The sequence below is a fragment of the Paroedura picta genome, chromosome 3 (genome assembly GCF_049243985.1).
Source record: "Paroedura picta isolate Pp20150507F chromosome 3, Ppicta_v3.0, whole genome shotgun sequence".
NCBI classification, from domain to species: Eukaryota; Metazoa; Chordata; class Lepidosauria; order Squamata; family Gekkonidae; genus Paroedura; species Paroedura picta.
The window spans coordinates 86791550-86810363 of NC_135371.1; the positions used below are offsets into that span (position 1 = coordinate 86791550).

At 42.6% G+C, this 18814-nt stretch overlaps 1 protein-coding gene across 8 annotated transcripts in view; it reads left to right on the plus strand.

Annotated features, from left to right (window-relative positions):
- The window catches only part of FAM13B (family with sequence similarity 13 member B), a 116491-nt gene that overhangs the window by 78037 nt on the left and 19640 nt on the right, over positions 1-18814 (plus strand). For 6 of the 8 annotated variants that reach the window (XM_077326724.1, XM_077326723.1, XM_077326719.1 and 3 more), the window contains 2 exons: positions 838-903; positions 2257-2461. In XM_077326724.1, coding sequence (XP_077182839.1) covers positions 838-903; positions 2257-2461 — 271 coding nt within the window. The remainder of the gene's footprint in view (positions 1-837; positions 904-2256; positions 2462-18814) is intronic. The other 2 variants (XM_077326726.1, XM_077326725.1) reach the window with 1 other exon arrangement.

Here is an 18814-nt window from a genome sequence, read left to right on the forward strand (position 1 = left end):
CACCTGTATTTGTATTAATGGCTGCCAATTCATTTCTTTATTTATTAGATTTATAGATTGCCACTCTCGGCATAGCCGGCTTGTGACAGTTTACATAAAAAATATAAAATCAACATAAAACCCATTACCATTAGCTGCGGCAACAACCTAGTCTCCCCTGTGGACCCTTGCCTCTTCTGCTAGCAGTCGTTGTACCCTGATAGATGACCCCAGGCGATGTTAGCCTGGGGGGGGAGTACAGATTGCAAAAAGGGAGGGACCCGGTCTTACTACCCCAGTCTGCAACCAAATGCCTGGTGGAAGAGCTCCATCTTACAGGCCCTACGGAATCCAGAGAGCTCCGTCAGGGCCCTCAGCTCTTCTGGGAGTTCATTCCACCAGGTTGGGGCAGGGCTGAAAAGGCCCTGGCCCTGGTCGAGGCCGGGTGCGCTTCCCAGGGCAACAATGATACGCATATGTTGAGTACATAAATGATGTAATCCTTAGGGCTATGTGTTTTGAATGGCTTTAATGCTCAGCCAATATGAGCAAAAACTGTTATGTCAATCTTGTTTTGTTTAAGCTGCGTTTTGATAAAACATGGGAAAGCATGTGGCATTTTTTGTCTGTGAGTTCTGATGACCACTTCTGGAAAGCCTTTTAATTACTAAAGGGACTGATTTTAACAAGCACTGGGTAATCTTCAGTTACTACACTTTAAATGGAAGTTGAGTGCTCACACTTGGCCCAGAGTCAATTGGAAGACTTTCCTTTTGGTGTCCTACATGTTATATATGGTTTGTTCTAACTGTGCGATGTGTTCACTTCAGTATTTTCTGCCATTTTTTTATTTATTAGCGCCATGCCCTATCACTTTTCCCCTCATTGATTTCAAAACAATGCATCTACAGAGAGAAGGGGAGGGTAAGTATGGTTCGCCATACATTCAGTTATCTGCCTTTTTCATGGTTGCTTTCAAATTACCCCTTTATCTGCTGCCTCCTGACGAGCCATAGTACACTGATAGAGTTCATGCTTCAGTGCAAGTTTTTCCAATAGAAAAGGCTCTTAGAGTGTGGTAGGCCTGGGAAAGGCCTCTACCCAAGGCTCTTGAAAGCTGCTGCCATACAAACTACACACAACATGGCTAAATTGTCTAATGGTCTGATGAAATGCAGGGCAACTTTATATGTTCATATCATAGTAATAGGTTGTATATTCTTTTTTTAAAAAATGCTTTTGTATGGACATCTTTTAATCTTCAAATACAGTTTTATTAATTGTGGAAAGCAGGTAGAAGTGGGTTGACGAATGTTCGTTTTATCGTTCTTTTATGTTTTAGCTTTCAAATATAAGCTCTGCACTGGAAATTAAAATGCAGTACTTGATAGGCTGTTTTTATTCAGACAGCAGCTATACACTGAAAGCCCCCCGCCCCGAATGTGAATTGATCTCAGGGACTAACAGTTTAAGGATTTTCTTTCTCTGAGACCCCTATTTTAATGTGTAATGTTTTTAAAACAATTAAATTATTTCATGCGACATACATGTCAGAAAAATAGTATAGGTACATCTGATGTAAAATTGAAGTTACTTTTGTCCATGTTTGAGAATAATTGTTTCTTCAGTATCACTCCAGAAGCAAAGTGAGTTATTCCTACACAGTGATAGAAGACAACATTCAGAATTATTCATATATTGCAACAGAAACATTGGTTCTTGAATTTTAAACTTCTAGAAATAGTCTTTATTATGTACAATTTTATACTGACAGATTCATGCACTGATCGTTGCATTTCAGCTATTTCACTTTGTCTTGTTAAATTTTTTTAATGTGTCTTTTATGTAGTTTAAAACCTCATCACTACCATTATTCTAGAAGTTGCAGAAAATGCACACTGTATATAGTTTAATGTACAAAAACATATAATTCTAATGCATTTTTAATCTGATACAAATGCACTAATGTTATACATAGAGTAGCAAGTGGATTTGTACAGTGTGAACACTGGATTTCTTTCTTTCTTTCTTTCTTTCTTTCTTTCTTTCTTTCTTTCTTTCTTTCTTTCTTTCTTTCTTTCTTTCTTTCTTTCTTTCTTTCTTTCTTTCTTTCTTTTCATCATGGTGATGTGTTGATTTCCAGTGCACTTCACTGTTCATTTTGTGTATACACAATATATATAGCATTTAAGACTACGCACTGAGTGGACACTTGCTTGCCTTAATGAACTTTTAATAGCCCCATTCCATTTGTTTTCTATTTTTTGTGCTTTGTAGAGCCATTTCCTGCTTTTAAATCTTGGCAGGAAGACAGTGAATCTGGAGAAGCTCAGCTTTCTCCACAAGCTGGCAGAATGAATCATCCTTTGGAAGAAGACAATCATCCAGTATTGTCGCATCGGAGTTTGGAATTTGGACAAAGTCAGCGTTTTCTACATGATCCAGAAAAAATAGATTCATCTAAAGCACTTTCATTTGTTAGGTGGGTAGTGAATTTAGGTTTCAGCTCCATTTCACCTCTTAGGACTTAAAATTCCTCATCCTTCCTTCATATAAATCATATGTAAAGTTGCAGGTGCTATGTAACTATGGGTGTGCAACAGATCATATAAGCCTCTTATGAAGCTGCGCTGTAAATCCTACATTGCTGAAAGACCTATATAATAAGAATAGACCATGCTTAAAATTCAGGTTTAAAGGATTTGCTTTATTAGTTTTGGAGTATTTCCAAAATTCAGGATCTGAGATAAGCAATGTTTACAGTATTTCGGTTGCTTAGGAAAACTTTCTGGAGCAACAAAAATAGAACACCTTTGCTATCTCGTGTACTAGCCTGGTTCCCAAATGTATTTTGATTTCATTGTTGTGCAGCTGCAGTGCCTTTGCTGTGTATATACATAGTTTCCCCTACCCCTTTTTCTAAGGAAAAGACAAATATAAAGCATATTTAACCATACTGATATGAGGAAGTCCTTCTATAACAATATGGACCTGCTATGAATGGTAGTGATTGAGACTTGCCTAGAATTGTGGGTAACTGTAATTCTTGTGCTCAAATAACTTTGAATGCTTTTGTGATAATGAGGGTTTTATTTAAAATAACAACGGACAGTGACCCAGTATGTCCAGCAATGGTCACTATAAATTTTTCTGAAGGGGAAGAATTGTATGTACATGGAAAATATACTAAAAAGCTTATGTCATCCTATGGGACAGTACCACCTTCTTGCCATAAGCTTTTTGCATAATGGGCTGCAAGGGCAATTAAAAATGATCATAATTTTATGACTAATGTCCATACTCCATAAATTTTAGGGTGACATTTTTTTCATGTTTTACTAATGTTTAGCTTCAGAAGGAAGCACTGATGTTCTTTCATTACACATTTCATTATTTTTATCTTCTGTTCTTTAGCTAAAGGGATTGTCAGTGTCATTGCTGTCACTTTGCCTGTATTCTGTCTGTATGTTTTGCTGCTGTTTCCCACTATTTTGTTCATACTGCTTATTAGTTTTAAGCAGATTACTAAAATACTAGAATTAAAGCCCATCTTATAAAGAAATAAAATGGGCGCTAGGCCCCCCTCCTCGAGGAAGCCCCAGGGGCCGGTGCGGCGTGGCCACCTGCCTGTGACCGGGGGCGTTCTCCCAGCTGTGAGAACAGGCTCGCCACGTCTGTGATGCAGCGAGGCTGCTCCCGGGGCCTGGAGAAGGCGGCCGCCCGCGGCCGCCCACCTCCACCCACCGGCGGTGGCCTGGAGCATTCTGCTGGAGCGTTGCTGGCTGCACCCAGATTGGCCCTATTCCAACTTGGACAGCCGGACACGTTCCACCCCCCAGGCTGTTTCACAAATATATAGCGGAACCATGAATAAGGATATATTTTATTTGCATAAACGTGATGGTATCTTGCTGTTAGATGTTGCTCCAACTAGTCTTTCTAAAGTATTTGATTTGGAGCCCACCTTCTAAAACATGTCCTATCTGAGGCCACCACTTTGTAAAGAAGTGGAATTATAATTTAATAACAATATATATGACATCAGATCTCTTTTTAAAATATATGCTTATTCTAACATGCTGTAAACGTTTTTCATGATTTTTCTTTGTCACCCAGCAAGCTTTTAGATTTTGATCTTGTACAAAAGAGCATTCCACACAATAATTTGACCACTGAGGAAGACCCTCCTGGGGTCGAAACGTGTTTGGTCCATTTTGTCTTGTGCAGTCAGATATGTATTGTTTTTACCATGTTTTTAATACATTTAATCAGTGCACTTTGTTTAATAAATATTTGTAAAGATATTTTAATGTTGTTTTAGCTCAACCTTTGGGTTCCTGACTTTTCTGTTCAGGTTGGGTTTCCTTTCTTTTTTTTTTTTTTGCATTGAATTAATACCCCAAAAATACCAATAAGGTATTTCCTTCATGACCACTACAAACTTTCACAGGAGGAGCTGACATCCTGCACTAGAGAATGATGATGATGATGATGATGATGATGATGATGATGATGATGATGATGTTATCCGTTCAATCGTGTCCGACCCTCGGCGATTCTATAGGAAAGTTTTCACCATATGTTTCTGTCAATGACCACTTCAGAAGGGAATTTTGGGGGGGATATTTTTTGGCCCAGATTAACCAAATGCACACCTCTAGTACTTAGTAGGAATTGATATTTTACCTTATTTTATTTATTTATTTTATTATATTTATATACCGCCCTCCCCGAGGGCTCAGGGCGGTTTACAGGAAACAGGAAAAGATACAGATAACATACAGTAACAGGTGATAACAGTAATAACATTATAACAATAATAACATGATCATAACAATAGAAACTGCAAGAGCCTCAGCTCAACTCTTACTGGGAGTCAGTGGGTAAGGCCGATTAGTGTAAGTCGTAGTGGGGGGGGGGGCTTGGGAGCCAATTGGAAGTGATGGTTTGGGTCGACCTCAACCAAATGCCTGGTGGAGGAGCTCCATTTTGCAGGCCCTGTGGAACTATTTAAGTTCTGTCAGGGCCCTGATCTCCTCTGGGAGCTCGTTCCACCAGGTAGGGGCCAGAATGGAGAAAGCTCTGGCCCTGGTTGAGGTCAAGCGGGCTTCCTTGGGGCCAGGGACCACCAGGAGGTTGGAAGTAGTAGATCGCAAGGCTCTTTGAGGAGTGTAGGTGGAGAGGTGGTCCCTCAGGTATACTGGGCCGGCGTATGGCCTTAAAGGTCATAACCAACACCTTAAGCCTGATCCGGAATTCAACCAGGAGCCAGCGCAGCTGCTAGAGGATGGGCCGGATATTGGACCTCCGAGGTGTTGCTGTAAGGATCCTGGCAGCCGTGTTCTGGGCCAGTTGCAGTTTCGGATCAAGGATAAGGGCAGGCCAGCGTAGAGCAAGTTACAGAAGTCCAGCCTAGAGGCGTGACCATCGCGTGGATCACTGTGGCTCGGTGTTTCGGGGCCAAATAGGGCGCTAGTAGTTTGGCTTGGCGAAGGTGGTAAAATACTAGCCATTCTACTGTCGTGATTTGAGCCTCCATTGAGAGGGAGGCATCAAGTATCACTCCCAGGTTCCTGTCAGAGTCGGCCACTTTTAGCTGCACTCCATCCAGATTAGGTAGGCATGCTTCCTCGCTTGGACCTTTCCTGCCCAGCCACAGGATCTCTGTCTTTGAAGGGTTGAGCTTCAGACGACTCTGCTTGAGCCACCCCGTCATTGCTTCCAGGCAGCTGGCTAATGTTTCTGGGGGAGAGTCCGGGCGGCCATCCATCAGGAGGAAGAGCTGGGTGTCATCGGCATATTGGTGACAACCCAGCCCAAACCTCCACACCAGCTGGGCAAGAGGCCGCATAAAGATGTTAAATAGGGTTGGAGAAAGAATTGCCCCTTGAGAGACTCTGCAAGCCAGTTGGTCGCAGCTTGATGAACTCTCTCCTAATGCTACCCTCTGTCCACGATTCTGGAGGAAGGAGATCAGCCACTGAAGGGCAGTCCCTCTGATCCCGGCATCGGTAAGGCAGTGAGCTAAAAGCTCATGATCTACTGTGTTGAACGCTGTTGAGTGATCTAATAATATAAGCAGCACCGACCCGCCCTGGTCCAGCTGGCGACGGAGGTCGTCTGTCAGGGCGACTAGCACTGTCTCTACCCCATGGCCAGGCCGGAAACCAGACTGGGATGGGTCTAGGTCTGAAGCTTCTTCCAAGTATTCAGACAGTTGGTCCATGACTGCTTTTTCAAGCAATTTCCCCAGAAACGCTAAATGCGAGACAGGGCAATAGTTGGATGGCTGTTGTGGATCCAACAGCCTTTTTTGGTCAGATTACATCAGCACCCATTACTGGGAAGGTCAGCTTTCAGTCTTCCATATGTGTGCCTGCCTAGAGGCTACAAAGGACATTTTTTTAAAAATCAGTACTGCGTATTATTTGAGTGGACATCTGTGCAATTGCATAACTGGAACTGCTTTTCCAGTGCAGGGTGTCAGCTCCTCCTGTGAGTGAAGATTGTTTGCTGTAGTCATGAAGGAAATGAGCAAGAAGGCATTTGCTCTGCGAAGTTCAAGCATACACAGAAAGCAAGATGTTCATCTTGGACTAGACAGGCATGAAATCTGACATCTGGCTTGCGAGCTAGGAAGTTCTTGACACATTATAGTAGGACACATATATAGAGTCCATATGTAGAACATTCAGAGAGTCATTGAACAAATATCAGTTCCTTTTAAGTAACTTGTATTTTCTGTGTCCATGAAATTCTTCCATCTTGTTAAACAACAACCACCTTCATTCCTCTTTCAAATAATATTTCTTCTTTTTAAAGATTTTAAGCTGACCGGAAAATGGCAGCTATTCTGTTCAAATGCTTTTGGGAACATTCAAATGATAATCACTTCTAGATTCAATCCACTGAATCCACAGAGTGATTTAAAAGGTGTAAGGTTGTCTGTGTCTGGTTTTTGATACAGTGAAATGTCGTGCCTGACAGTTATCCTGTTTTGGACGTCTTAGGATATCTTGCTTTTTACTCCCAAAGAACTTTTATTTAACCTTTGACTGATGATGTAAAGGAAAAATACATGGAAAATTATATGAATCCTCCTTCTTGCACATGTATGTAGAGTAGTGCTTGTTTCCTTTTCAGCACAATTGATAAACTAGTAGATGGTTTATATAAAGACTAGGGACAAAGCCCATTATATCCAGGAATACAATGGGCACTAGAGCTTGGCAGTGGGAAGAGGAAGGGGAGGAGTTGTCCAGTCTGTAAGGGCATGGGGTTGAATGTATAGGTTGTGTGGGAGGTTCTGGTGCCATGGTGACAAATGAGGGCATGGGTGTGGAGAGATGGGTGTCAAGAACCTGTGATTTGGAATGTTTGTTGATTGTGGGAGAGGACTGACCTTTCGGAATTGTGGCATAGTGGTTACAGATGAGCTTTCCAGACCCATGTTTTCAGATACATGAAGGGAAAATCAGACTGGAGACTCTTCTTAGGGGGAGATTACATAGCAACCAATTCCTCTCAGTTCTGCATCATTTCCCTTCTTGTGTGAATTTGGCCACAGACACCAAAATGTCCCCCCACCCTAATACACACGGGGTAGCCACAGTACACAGATGTCCGCCCTGCTCCTTCTGTCTCCATTTTTTTAATGTTGATAAAATGTTATGTGCATACATGCTTCTTTCACAGTTGCTCCTTAGAGCTGGATTTTTGTACTCTGCAGTTTGCTACCCAAAGGAGTCTCAAAGTGGTTTACAAACACCTTTTCCCTTCGTCTCCCCACAATAGTCAACCTGTGAGGGATGTGGGGCTGTGAATGGTCTTAGAGAACTGGGAATGACCCGCAGTGACCCAGCAGGCCTCAGGTGTCTTAAAGCAGTTTCCAATCAGCTTCCCTTTCTCTCCTCATAGCAGACTCCCGATGAGGGAGTGGGGTAGAGAGCCTCACTTGAAAGATGTAAAGTCTCTTTGTGCACAGCAGTCTTGACCCTAGTCAGGTTTAGGCATACATAGGTAGTGTGGAATTCCAGAACACGAACCTACACCAATCTGGCAACCTTACCTTCTCTCTGCAATGTTTTCTTGACCTGAAATAGGTCAGGGGGTGCTAGGTGGCTGTGGGGGCATTACACACTTTTGAGGCCCCGCTTCCAAACTTCAAGGAATATGTTCAGACCAGGGACAGATAACCTCCAGGTGCAGCCTGGAGAGCTCCTGGAATTACAGCTCATTGGCAGAGATCAGCTCCCCAGGCAGAAAGGGCTATGGAGTTTGGACAGGGTTGTTATGGAGAAAAACATCTAAGGTCTCCCATGCAGGTTGTTGTGGAGTAGAAACTCTTGAGGTCTACTGCATAGGGTTGTTGTGCAGATTAAACAGGAGGCAAAAGAACCTCTGCAACAGCATCCAATTTTACCTGCACAACAACCCTGTGTGGTAGGCCTAGTTGCTTGGCTGTTTCTTCCTTCTAGCAGTGAGGCCAGCCCCAGCAGTATTTTAAGCAAGAAGGGGCTTTTCTGTGGCCTCCCTGTCAGCCAACGGGTTGGCAGAAGGAGAAAGTCCCCCCCCCCCTCGAGGAAAGCACAAATATGCTGACAGACTCCTACACATTGCTCTTGGAAACGCCTCCCTCCTTCAGTAAGGGGCTGTCAGAGTCTCCTTCATAGCAGGACTGAAGGGAGTGGGGGAGCACACTCACCAGCCACCTGCCAGCTCTGTCAGTGGTCTGAGGTAAAGTAAGGGAAGTTGTTGGATGTGACAGTTAGGACAGCCCTGGGGCAAAAAGGGCTGGCGTGGCCTGTCCAAGCCTCTGTTCTCACCCCCCTCAGCAGCCTTACTGACCTCCTCTCCCTGTGGTGATCAAGGGCAGATTGGCAGCGATGATGCTAGATTGCCACTGGCTGGGCAGGGGGGCAGGTTGTGTGTCCAACCTATTGGTCCCAAGTCTGGGGGGGGGGGGGGAGACCAGTCATGCCTTCCGACTGGTCCAAAGATCTGACTGACCCCACCCACTATCCATCCACCTAGGCCTTAGCTTTTTATTGTACAGCGAAGCTGTTCCAGATTAATGGTTATTTTGTGATTGGAATAAGAGGGCAAGAGGTTTACTGGAATTTAAAATTCTGTTCTGCTTTTGGAAAAAAGTAGAAGACTATTGACCATAAATTGTCCAAGCAGCAGTGAATAACATTAGCTGGTTATTTTTCTTCCTTCTGTGATTTTAGTGCAGTGGTTTAGTGTACAAATTGGTAAATGCCTTTTGAATACAGTATTTGCTGGTGTATAAGGCTACTTCCCCCCCCTGAAAAACATGCCTCCAAGTGGGGGGGGGGTCGTCCTATACGCCAGGTGCACTTCAGTTGGGATAGACATAGCTGCCCATAGTGGCCCATAGTACTGTATTTTGAGTGGAAATGTTGGGGGGGTCGTCTTATACACCGGCAAATATGGTATATATAAATTCCTGACATGGTTTTCCACATTACTATGTATGGGTGTGAAAACTGGACGATAATTGAAACTGACAGGAAGAAGGTTGATTCTTTTGAAATGTGGTGATGGAGGTGGGTTTTATGGATACTGTGGACTTCCAAAAATCAAATAAGTAGATCCAATCAAGCCTGAACACTTTCTAGAAGCTAAAATTACTAAAACTGATGCTCTTGTACTTTGGTCACATTATGAGAAGAGTCACTGGAAAAGACAAGAATGCTAGGAAAAGCTGAAGGCAGCAGGAAAAGAAGAAGACCCAACAAGTGATGAATTGACTCAATTAAGGAAGCTACAGTCTTCAATCTGCAAGACCTGAGCTGTTAATGATAGGACATGTTGGAGGGCATTAATTCACAGGGTTTCAATAATTCAGAAGTAATTTGATGGCACTTAACACACACACACACAAATTTACTTTTAAAAAATTGCTTCTAGCATTTATTCATCTTTAAACTGCGCGTGGCGCCACGGGCGCCAAGGACTAAATAAATGGTTAAGGGCTGCCGCGGTGGGATTTGTCCGTGATGAGGAAGGGTCCGGATTGGACCCTTCCTCACGACAGGCAATCGGAGGGACCAATCGGCAGGCGTGAAGTGCCTGCCGATTGGTCCCTCCGATTCCCAGCCCCAGCAACTGCGAGCCGCGCGCAGCGCGGCTCGCAGTTGCTCCCGGCCTGATGCGGTGAGAGGCGCGAAGCGCCTCTCGCTGTGTCAGGCCGCTGCCCGAGGCTGCCGGGGGCTCCCTGCCTGGCGGCCTGACGCGGTGAGAGGCGCAACGCGCCTCTCGCCGCGTCAGGCTGCCGCCGCTGAAGAACGCCGCCCAGGGCGAAGCGCGGCTGCCAGGGGCTCTCTGCGTCAGGCCGCCGCCGCTGAAGAACGCCGCCCAGGGCAGCCACCGCCCCAGCGGGCCGCCGCCGCCGGAAGAACGCCGCCGAGGGAGCCCCCACCCACAGTGAGTCCCTAGCGCCCGCTGCATTTAGCTGCAGCGGGCTTGATTACTAGTACAACATAAATGAAGTTGCGTGTTGAACTAATAAGTCTGCTTTATCTGTTGTGGTATGCTGGTGGTTGTAAATGTGCCTATGAACTACATTACAAGGCCTGTTGACTGAATTTTTCTTACATTTTGAGAAGAGAAAAAAAACAAAACCTTGATGTGATCTACAAAAAAGAACTGAAAAATCAGCAAACTAGTTTTAAGGCATAAAATGTTGTAAACCTTAGAAAGAAATTATCATTTGTGAGTAACTGGATCCACAGTTCATGAGATAGATGAGCTCTGATGCCTAACACAATATGGTTGTAAAGTTGAAGTGCAGTGCAGCATAATAGCTATTCTCAGTAGCACAGATATGCTTGTGAATGTGATCCTTAAAATTCATGTCCTAAATTATATTAGTGTCTAAGGAATCAAGGGGTAAATAGTAGATGAAGGATCTTGGCTGAGCTTCTACTTCGTATTTTATTGACTTTAAAGTTAGTTATAATGTAAAAGAGAATATGAGTACCACTTTATTCATCATGAAATATATTTCTACGGCAGATGAATTAGTAGTATACTGGACTCTTTTTTTAGCTCAGACCTAATATCACTTCTTTTAAAGTATTCCCAATCACTAGTTAGTCAGTACTGTGCAAATAAGTGCCATTAGAGTGTGAAGGACCTACTCAGGAGAAGGAAAGACTGTATTAGTTACCACATATTTCAGAGATAAAATAGTTCCCTTTTCAGAATCATCAGGAACAAAAGTATTTGTGGATATATATTTCTTCAGCTCTAAGTTGATCAATCCCCCTTCAAGGATTGCTGCCTTGCCGTGGCAAGGGGGCTTGCGTAGCTGAGTGAAGCTATGAGCTATGCCGTGCAGGGCCACCCAAGACGCACAGGTCATAGCTGAGAGCTCTGACAAAAGGTGATCCACTGGGGAAGGAAATCGCAAACCACTCCAGTATCTTTGCCATGAAAACCCTATGGACAAGTTCAAAAGGCAAAACAATATGACGCTGGAAGATGAGCCCCTCAGGTCGGAAGGTGTCCGATATGCTACTGGGGATGAGCAGACGGCTAGTACAAGTAGCTCCAGAATGAATGAAGCCACTGGGCCAAAGCAGAAAGGACACTCAGTTGTGGAGGTAACTGGTGGCGAAAAGACAGTCCGATGCTGTAAAGACGTTTTTTCCATAGGAACCTGGAATGTCAGATCCATGAATCAAGGCAAGCTGGACGTGGTCAAACAAGAGATGACAAGACTGAACATTGACATTTTAGGAATCAGTGAACTAAAATGGACAGGAATGGGTGAATTTAATTCAGATGACCATCAGGTATACTACTATGGGCAAGAATCTCTCAGAAGAAATGGAGTAGCCTTCATAATCAATAAGAGAGTAGGAAAACCAGACTTGAGATACAATCCCCAAAATGATAGAACTATCTCAGTTCGAATCCAAGGCAAACCATTCAATATCACAGTAATCCAGGTCTATGCCCCAACCACTGCTGCTGAAGAGCATGAAGTTGATCAGTTCTATGAAGCCCTACAACACCTTCTAGAAGCAACGCCAAACAATGATGTGCTTATCATCATGGGGGATTGGAATGCTAAAGTAGGAAGCCAAAAGATAACCGGGATAACAGGCAAGTTTGGCCTTGGAGTACAAAATGAAGCAGGCCACAGGCTGGTAGAATTTTGTCAAGAGAATACAATGGTCATAGTAAACACTCTTTTCCAACAACCCAAGAGACGACTCTACACATGGACATCACCAGACGGTCAACACAGAAATCAGATTGATTATGTGCTCTGCAGCCAAAGATGGAGAAGTTCTATACAGACAGTAAAAACAAGACCAAGAGCTGATTGTGGTTCAGATCATCAGCTTCTTGTTGCAAAATTTAGGCTTAAATTGAAGAAAGTAGGGAAAATCACTAGACCACTCAGGTATGAACTAAATCATATCCCCGACGAATATACAATAGAGGTGACAAATAGATTTAAGGAATTAGATCTGATAGACACAGAGTGCCTGAAGAACTATGGACGGAGGTTCGCAACATTGTACAAGAGGTAGCAACTAAAACCATCCCAAAGAAAAAGAAATGCAAGAAATCAAAATGGCTGTCTGAAGAAGCTTTACATATAGCTAAGGAGAGAAGGGAAGTGAAAGGCAAGGGAGAAAGAGAAAGATAACCCAATTCAATGCAGAATTCCAGAGAAAAGCTAGACGACATAAGAATGCCTTCTTAAATGAACAGTGCAAACAAATAGAAGAAAACAATAGAATGGGGAGGACCAGAGATCTTTTCAAGAAAATTGGAGATATGACGAGAACGTTTCATGCAAAGATGGGTATGATAAGGGACCAAAATGGTAGGGACCTCGCAGAAGCAGAAGAGATTTTTAAAAGGTGGCAAATTATACAGAAAAACTATACAAGAGCGAGCTTAACATCCCTGATAACCACAATGGGGTAGTTACTGACCTGGAGCCAGACATCCTGGAATGTGAAGTCAAATGGGCCTTAGGAAGTCTGAGCAACAATAGAGCTAGTGGTGGTGACAGCATTCCAGTTGAACTATTCAAAATCTTAAAAGATGATGCAGTAAAAGTGCTACACTCAATATGCCAGCAAATTTGGAAAACTCAACAATGGCCACAGGATTGGAAAAGGTCAGTTTACATTCCAATCTCAAAGAAGGGCAATGCCAAAGAATGTTCAAACTACCGCACCATTGCACTCATTTCTCATGCTAGCAAAGTTATGCTCAAAATCCTACAAGCTAGGCTCCAGCAATATGTGTACCGAGAACTTCCAGAAGTACAGGCAGGATTTCGAAGAGGCAGAGGAACTAGAGATCAAATTGCCAACATACGCTGGATCATGGAGAAAGCTAGGGAGTTCCAGAAGAATATCTACTTCTGCTTCATTGACTATGCTAAAGCCTTTGATTGTGTGGAGCACAACAATTTGTTGCAAGTTCTTAAAGAGATGGGAATACCAGAGCATCTTTTTTGTCTCTTGAGAAATGTATATGCAGGTCAAGAAGCAACAGTGAGAACTGAACATGGAATCACTGATTGGTTCAAAATTGAGAAAGGAGTTCGGCAAGGCTGTATACTGTCACCTTGCCTATTTAACTTGTACGCGGAGCACATCATGAGAAAGGCGGGATTAGAGGAGTCACAAATTGGGATCAAGATTGCAGGGAGAAATATCAACAACCTAAGATATGCAGATGATACCACTCTAATGGCAGAAAGTGAAAAGGAATTAAAGAGCCTGTTGATGCGGTTGAAGGAGAGTGCAGAGGTTGGCTTGAAACTCAACATCAAGAAAACAAAGATCAGGGTGTGGCTAAAGATGTCGTCCTGAGAGGGTGGCAGGGCATCTGCTCTACTATCTCTGAAGCCTGACAGGGGTCAATTGTGCAAGCAATTGGCAGAAAAGAGGAGGGGTACGCAAACCCCACCTCACATTTCTACCCAGGAAGTTCTTGGGGCCGTCTCCAATCCTTTAGGGAGTATATCTCCCTGGATTATAGGCTGTCAGCGTTCCAGGTCCAGAGGACGACTGCCATTTTCTACCTCGGACTTTCCTTTCTTTCTTTAATCTTAAAGTATCTGCTTCAACCCTACATGATGATTTACCACAAATGAACGCTTTGAACTGAGGGGAGGACATCGGCTGAGTTCCAAAACATCATTTACTGCAAGTATCTCTCGTTTTTTTTTTCTTCGTCTTTCTTCCTGCATCAAAGCCCTTTGTTTCCCCCCTCCTCTTACTCTGCTCTGCCTGAAGCCACCTCGTTAAGAGGCAGGCTAATTCTCCTAACTAAGCAGAAGAAGGACTCAAATCAACTCGAACTAATTGGCAAAAGCTCTTATTGTAATTGTTTTGGTTTTCGAAGATAAGAAGATAAGAGCTGTGAATGGGAAAATCTCACGAGAACTCTGTGCCAGTACGAGAATCTCTGCCTTAATTGACTTCAATACGCCACATGCCTGTGCCGGAACATTAGAGGATAAAACAGAGGACCTCTACTGGCCACTTGTAAAATTGTTTGAGGCCGGTCTTTTTTAAAGTCAAAATCATGTCTATGTTAAAAAGATTGGCTCATCTAATAGAGATACAAACCCAAGATTACAAAGTATTCTTAGATGGATTGATCAAAAATATCTCCAAGGAGATCCAAGATGGCAAGGAAGAAGTCTTCAATAGGAATGATGGATTAATAACAGTGACTGATGACAGCTTTAAACAAGGTGGAAAACCAACAGCAGAAGAGAAATCTGAAATTCATATCTTCAAGGAGATCCAAGATGCCAAGGAAGACGTTTTTAACAGGAATAATGGATCAATAACAGTGGCTGATGACAGCTCTAAACAAGGTGGAAAACCAACAGTAGAAGAGAAATCTGAAATTCTGGAGACGGAAAATGGGATGCCGGAGTTCTGCAGCCCAGATAAGGACACCCTTTTTAAAAAGACATACAGCCATCTCAAAGCAACAGTGTACAAAAATCAATCAAAAGAAATATGGATCTGCAGTGAAAGTAACCGATTTAAAGGATCTCTCTGGGGAAAAAATTGTATTGATACTGGAGTCCAGGAGGTGCAACGGCCTCAAGATTTATCGATGCATATTCTGCGGGAATGAGCCTCTTGTGGCGCAGAGTGGTAAGGCAGCCATCTGAAAGCTTTGCCCATGAGGCTGGGAGTTCGATCCCAGCAGCCGGCTCAAGGTTGACTCAGCCTTCCATCCTTCTGAGGTCGGTAAAATGAGTACCCAGCTTGCTGGGGGGTAAACGGTAATGACTGGGGAAGGCACTGGCAAACCACCCCGTATTGAGTCTGCCATGAAAACGCTAGAGGGCGTCACCCCAAGGGTCAGACATGACTCGGTGCTTGCACAGGGGATACCTTTACCTTTACTATTCTGCGGGAAAGAGTACAACTGCACTTTCTACGCCAAAGGCCAATGGGACAGAATATAATTTTACGGGAACGACAAGATGTAGCAAGCCTCGAGATGAGACCCCCTTAAGAAGACCGAAAGCTCATATTGTTTTATGTTTAATGTTATACTGTATTCTATATTTCCATTTTTATGAAAAAGGGGAAGCAGTGTCTCTTTCTCTCTTGTTTTTTTTGTCTCTTTTCTTTTGTAGGCATATAGGTAATATAATCATTAGTGCTGAAAATGTAAAATGGGGTTCTCCCCCCTTATTTTTTCTTTCTTCTATTAGTGTATTGTCCTAGGACTAAAGCCTACACTGACTTGTAGAAAATGTTTAATGTTAAGCTTTCAACTTCAATCTGAAAATATATCTGTTAGGATGGTTCTTAGAATGGGTCAAGCATAAATTGTTTTGTAGATGTATCAGAACCAAGGATAAGGAGAAGCTATAGAAGACTGAAAGCTTATATTGTTTTATGTTTAATGTTAAGCATTTAATCTAAACCTGGAAATCTTATTATTCTCTGTATTAACAACATATACTGTATTCTACATTGCTATTTTTATGAAAAAGGGGAAGCAGTGCCTTTTTTCTCTCTTGTTTCTTTTTCTTAGTAGGCATATAGGTAATATAATCGTTAGCATTGGAAATATAAAATGGGGCTTTCCCCCCTTATTATTATTTTTTTTTATTGGTGTATTGTTATAGGGCTAAAGCCCATATTGATCTGTAGAAAATGCAAAGCTCTCAACTTATACCTGTCAGGATGGCTCTTAGAATAGGTCAAGTATAAATGGTTTGTAGATGTATCTGTATTAAGGATAAGGAGAAATTATGAAATCCTTTTGTAATTTTTTTTCTTTGTACATCTTTAAGGCAAAGCCCTACTTTCCTCTCCCTTCATCAGGGTATTGATACAGGGCCAAAACTCATACTGTGCTATAAGAAATGTTTAATGTTAAGCATCTAACTCAAACCTAGAAATATCTGCTAGGATAGCTCTTAGATTGTATCAAGCAGTTAATGTGAGGTCTACGATCTCTCAAGTAAGTTGACTAATAATAACTTTTCTTTTGTATATCTAAACAGGCCCTTTTTTTTTTTTAATGTAGTGGAAATGTGGACGGCTCTTAGACTCATGGCTCTTAGAGTTTTGGGCAAAAGTTTATATCACTGTGGAGTCAATGTGGGGTCGTATATTCTCAAATGATGATTATATTTCTATATGAAAATAAAAAAAATCATTATATATAAAAAAAAAGAAAACAAAGATCATGGCATCCGGCCCTCTCAATTCCTGGCAAATAGATGGGGAAGAAATGGAGATAGTGACAGATTTTATTTTCCTGGGCTCCAAGATCACTGCAGATGGGGACTGCCGCAAAGAAATTAAAAGACGCTTGCTCCTGGGGAGGAAAGCTATGGCAAATCTAGACAGCATCTTAAAAAGCAGAGACATCACCCTGCCAACAAAAGTGCATTTAGTCAAGGCTATGGTATTCCCAGTTGCAATGTATGGCTGCGAAAGTTGGACCATAAGGAAGGCCGAGCGTCAAAGAATTGAGGCTTTTGAACTCTGGTGCTGGAGAAGACTCTTGCGAGTCCCTTGGACTGCAAGACGAACAAACCGGTCAGTCCTTGAGGAGATCAGCCCTGACTGCTCCTTAGAAGGCCAGATGCTGAAGATGAAACTCAAATACTTTGGCCACCTCATGAGAAGGAAGGACTCCCTGGAGAAGAGCCTAATGCTGGGGGTGATTGAGGGTAAAAGAAGAAGGGGACGACAGAGAATGTGGTGGCTGGATGGAGTCACTGAAGCAGTAGGTGCAAACTTAAATGGACTCCGGGGAATGGAAGAGGACAGGAAGGCCTGGAGGATCATTGTCCATGGGGTCGCGATGGGTCAGACACGACTTCGCACCTAACAACAATAAGTTGACAAACATTTTAATAGTATTTTGTTGGCAGTCTGCATTAAACATCTGCTTATCTTGTTCTCCTTGTCTCTGTGGGCTACCAGTATTCTCATCTTAGCATGTTTTGGTAGAATTGAAAGATGTAAAGAAGATTTGTTTTCTTCAAGCATCTTGGTGAGAACACTATTCAAAGAGCAGCTTAGTCCAAACACAGGCAAAATAAGAATGAATTGCTGGCAATATTAAGGTGAAATTTAAAATTTGGTGAAAAAATTTCATTGATAAATACATAAAATTTAAGTTGGGAATCAGTGAAAACAAAACACTGGCCACCAGTTGCAGTAAGACAAATGACAAGATGTTGCTAGAATAATAGAAGTGATGTTGAAGAAAGGAACACATTATAGAGGTTTGGATTGTAGATTCTGTGAAACAGGCAAGCATGCTATGTAGCTTATGGGAAACCCCTTAAATTGGGGGCCATTTCTTATTCTTGAAGTGTAGCAATCCAGAGAAATGGAGTTAACTTACCAGTAAACTGTCTTTTCTTTGATCCGAGTTTGACCAATCCTTGGTTAGTTGTGATGTTTAAAATCAGAAGGCCCAGCAAACTGGGGTGGATATCTGTGATTTGTAAGCTACTGACATCTCAGTTTGCAAAACTTGCTTTGTCCAGTTGTGCTGCCATGTATGGGAGCCTGGACAGAGACAAGGTAGAGAGTGGGTGTGGTTCCTTTTGGGAGGAGGCATGAAGTAGAGAAACTGGCTTTTTATGTACAGGTCCATATTAGTTTGTGTCCAGGGACATCTTTAAGATCAATAAAGTTTTATTCAAGTTTTATTTAATAAAGTTTTATGCAAGCACACCTCTTCAGAAGCACACGTACATGAAAGTTACATCTTGAATAAAGTTTTGTTGGTCTTGAAGGTGCCCCTGGATACAAACGTTGTTCTGTTGCTTCAGACCAACACAGCTACTCACTTGAGACCAGGATTAGTTACTCATATCCAGTAGATTATGAAGAGCTTGTTACACACACCATGGTTTGCTATAGATTCAAATGAGTAGCTGTGTTGGTCTGAAGTAGCACAATAGTCCAGTGGCATCTTTATGACCAACAAAGATTTATTCAAGGCGTGAGCTTTTGAGTGCAAGTCTGAGGAAGAATGCTTGCACTCGAAAGCACACACCTTGAATAAATCTTTGTTAGTCTTAAAGGTGTTGCTGGACTCTAGGGTAGAGTCTGCACTTACTTTGTTTATTCCATTGTCAATACTGTTGAATTCAGATCGCTTTGAACTCAGGTCTTCCTCTCTCCCCCCCTTCCCCATTGAAACAGGAAAGTCTTCTGCACGTGGTTAGGGAGGCTCAGAAGGTGGGGGGGAGCCAAGCCTCTTCCTCAGACCATGAACTGACCATCATGACCGTGGGAATATATAAGCAAAAGTTAATCCTGTTACA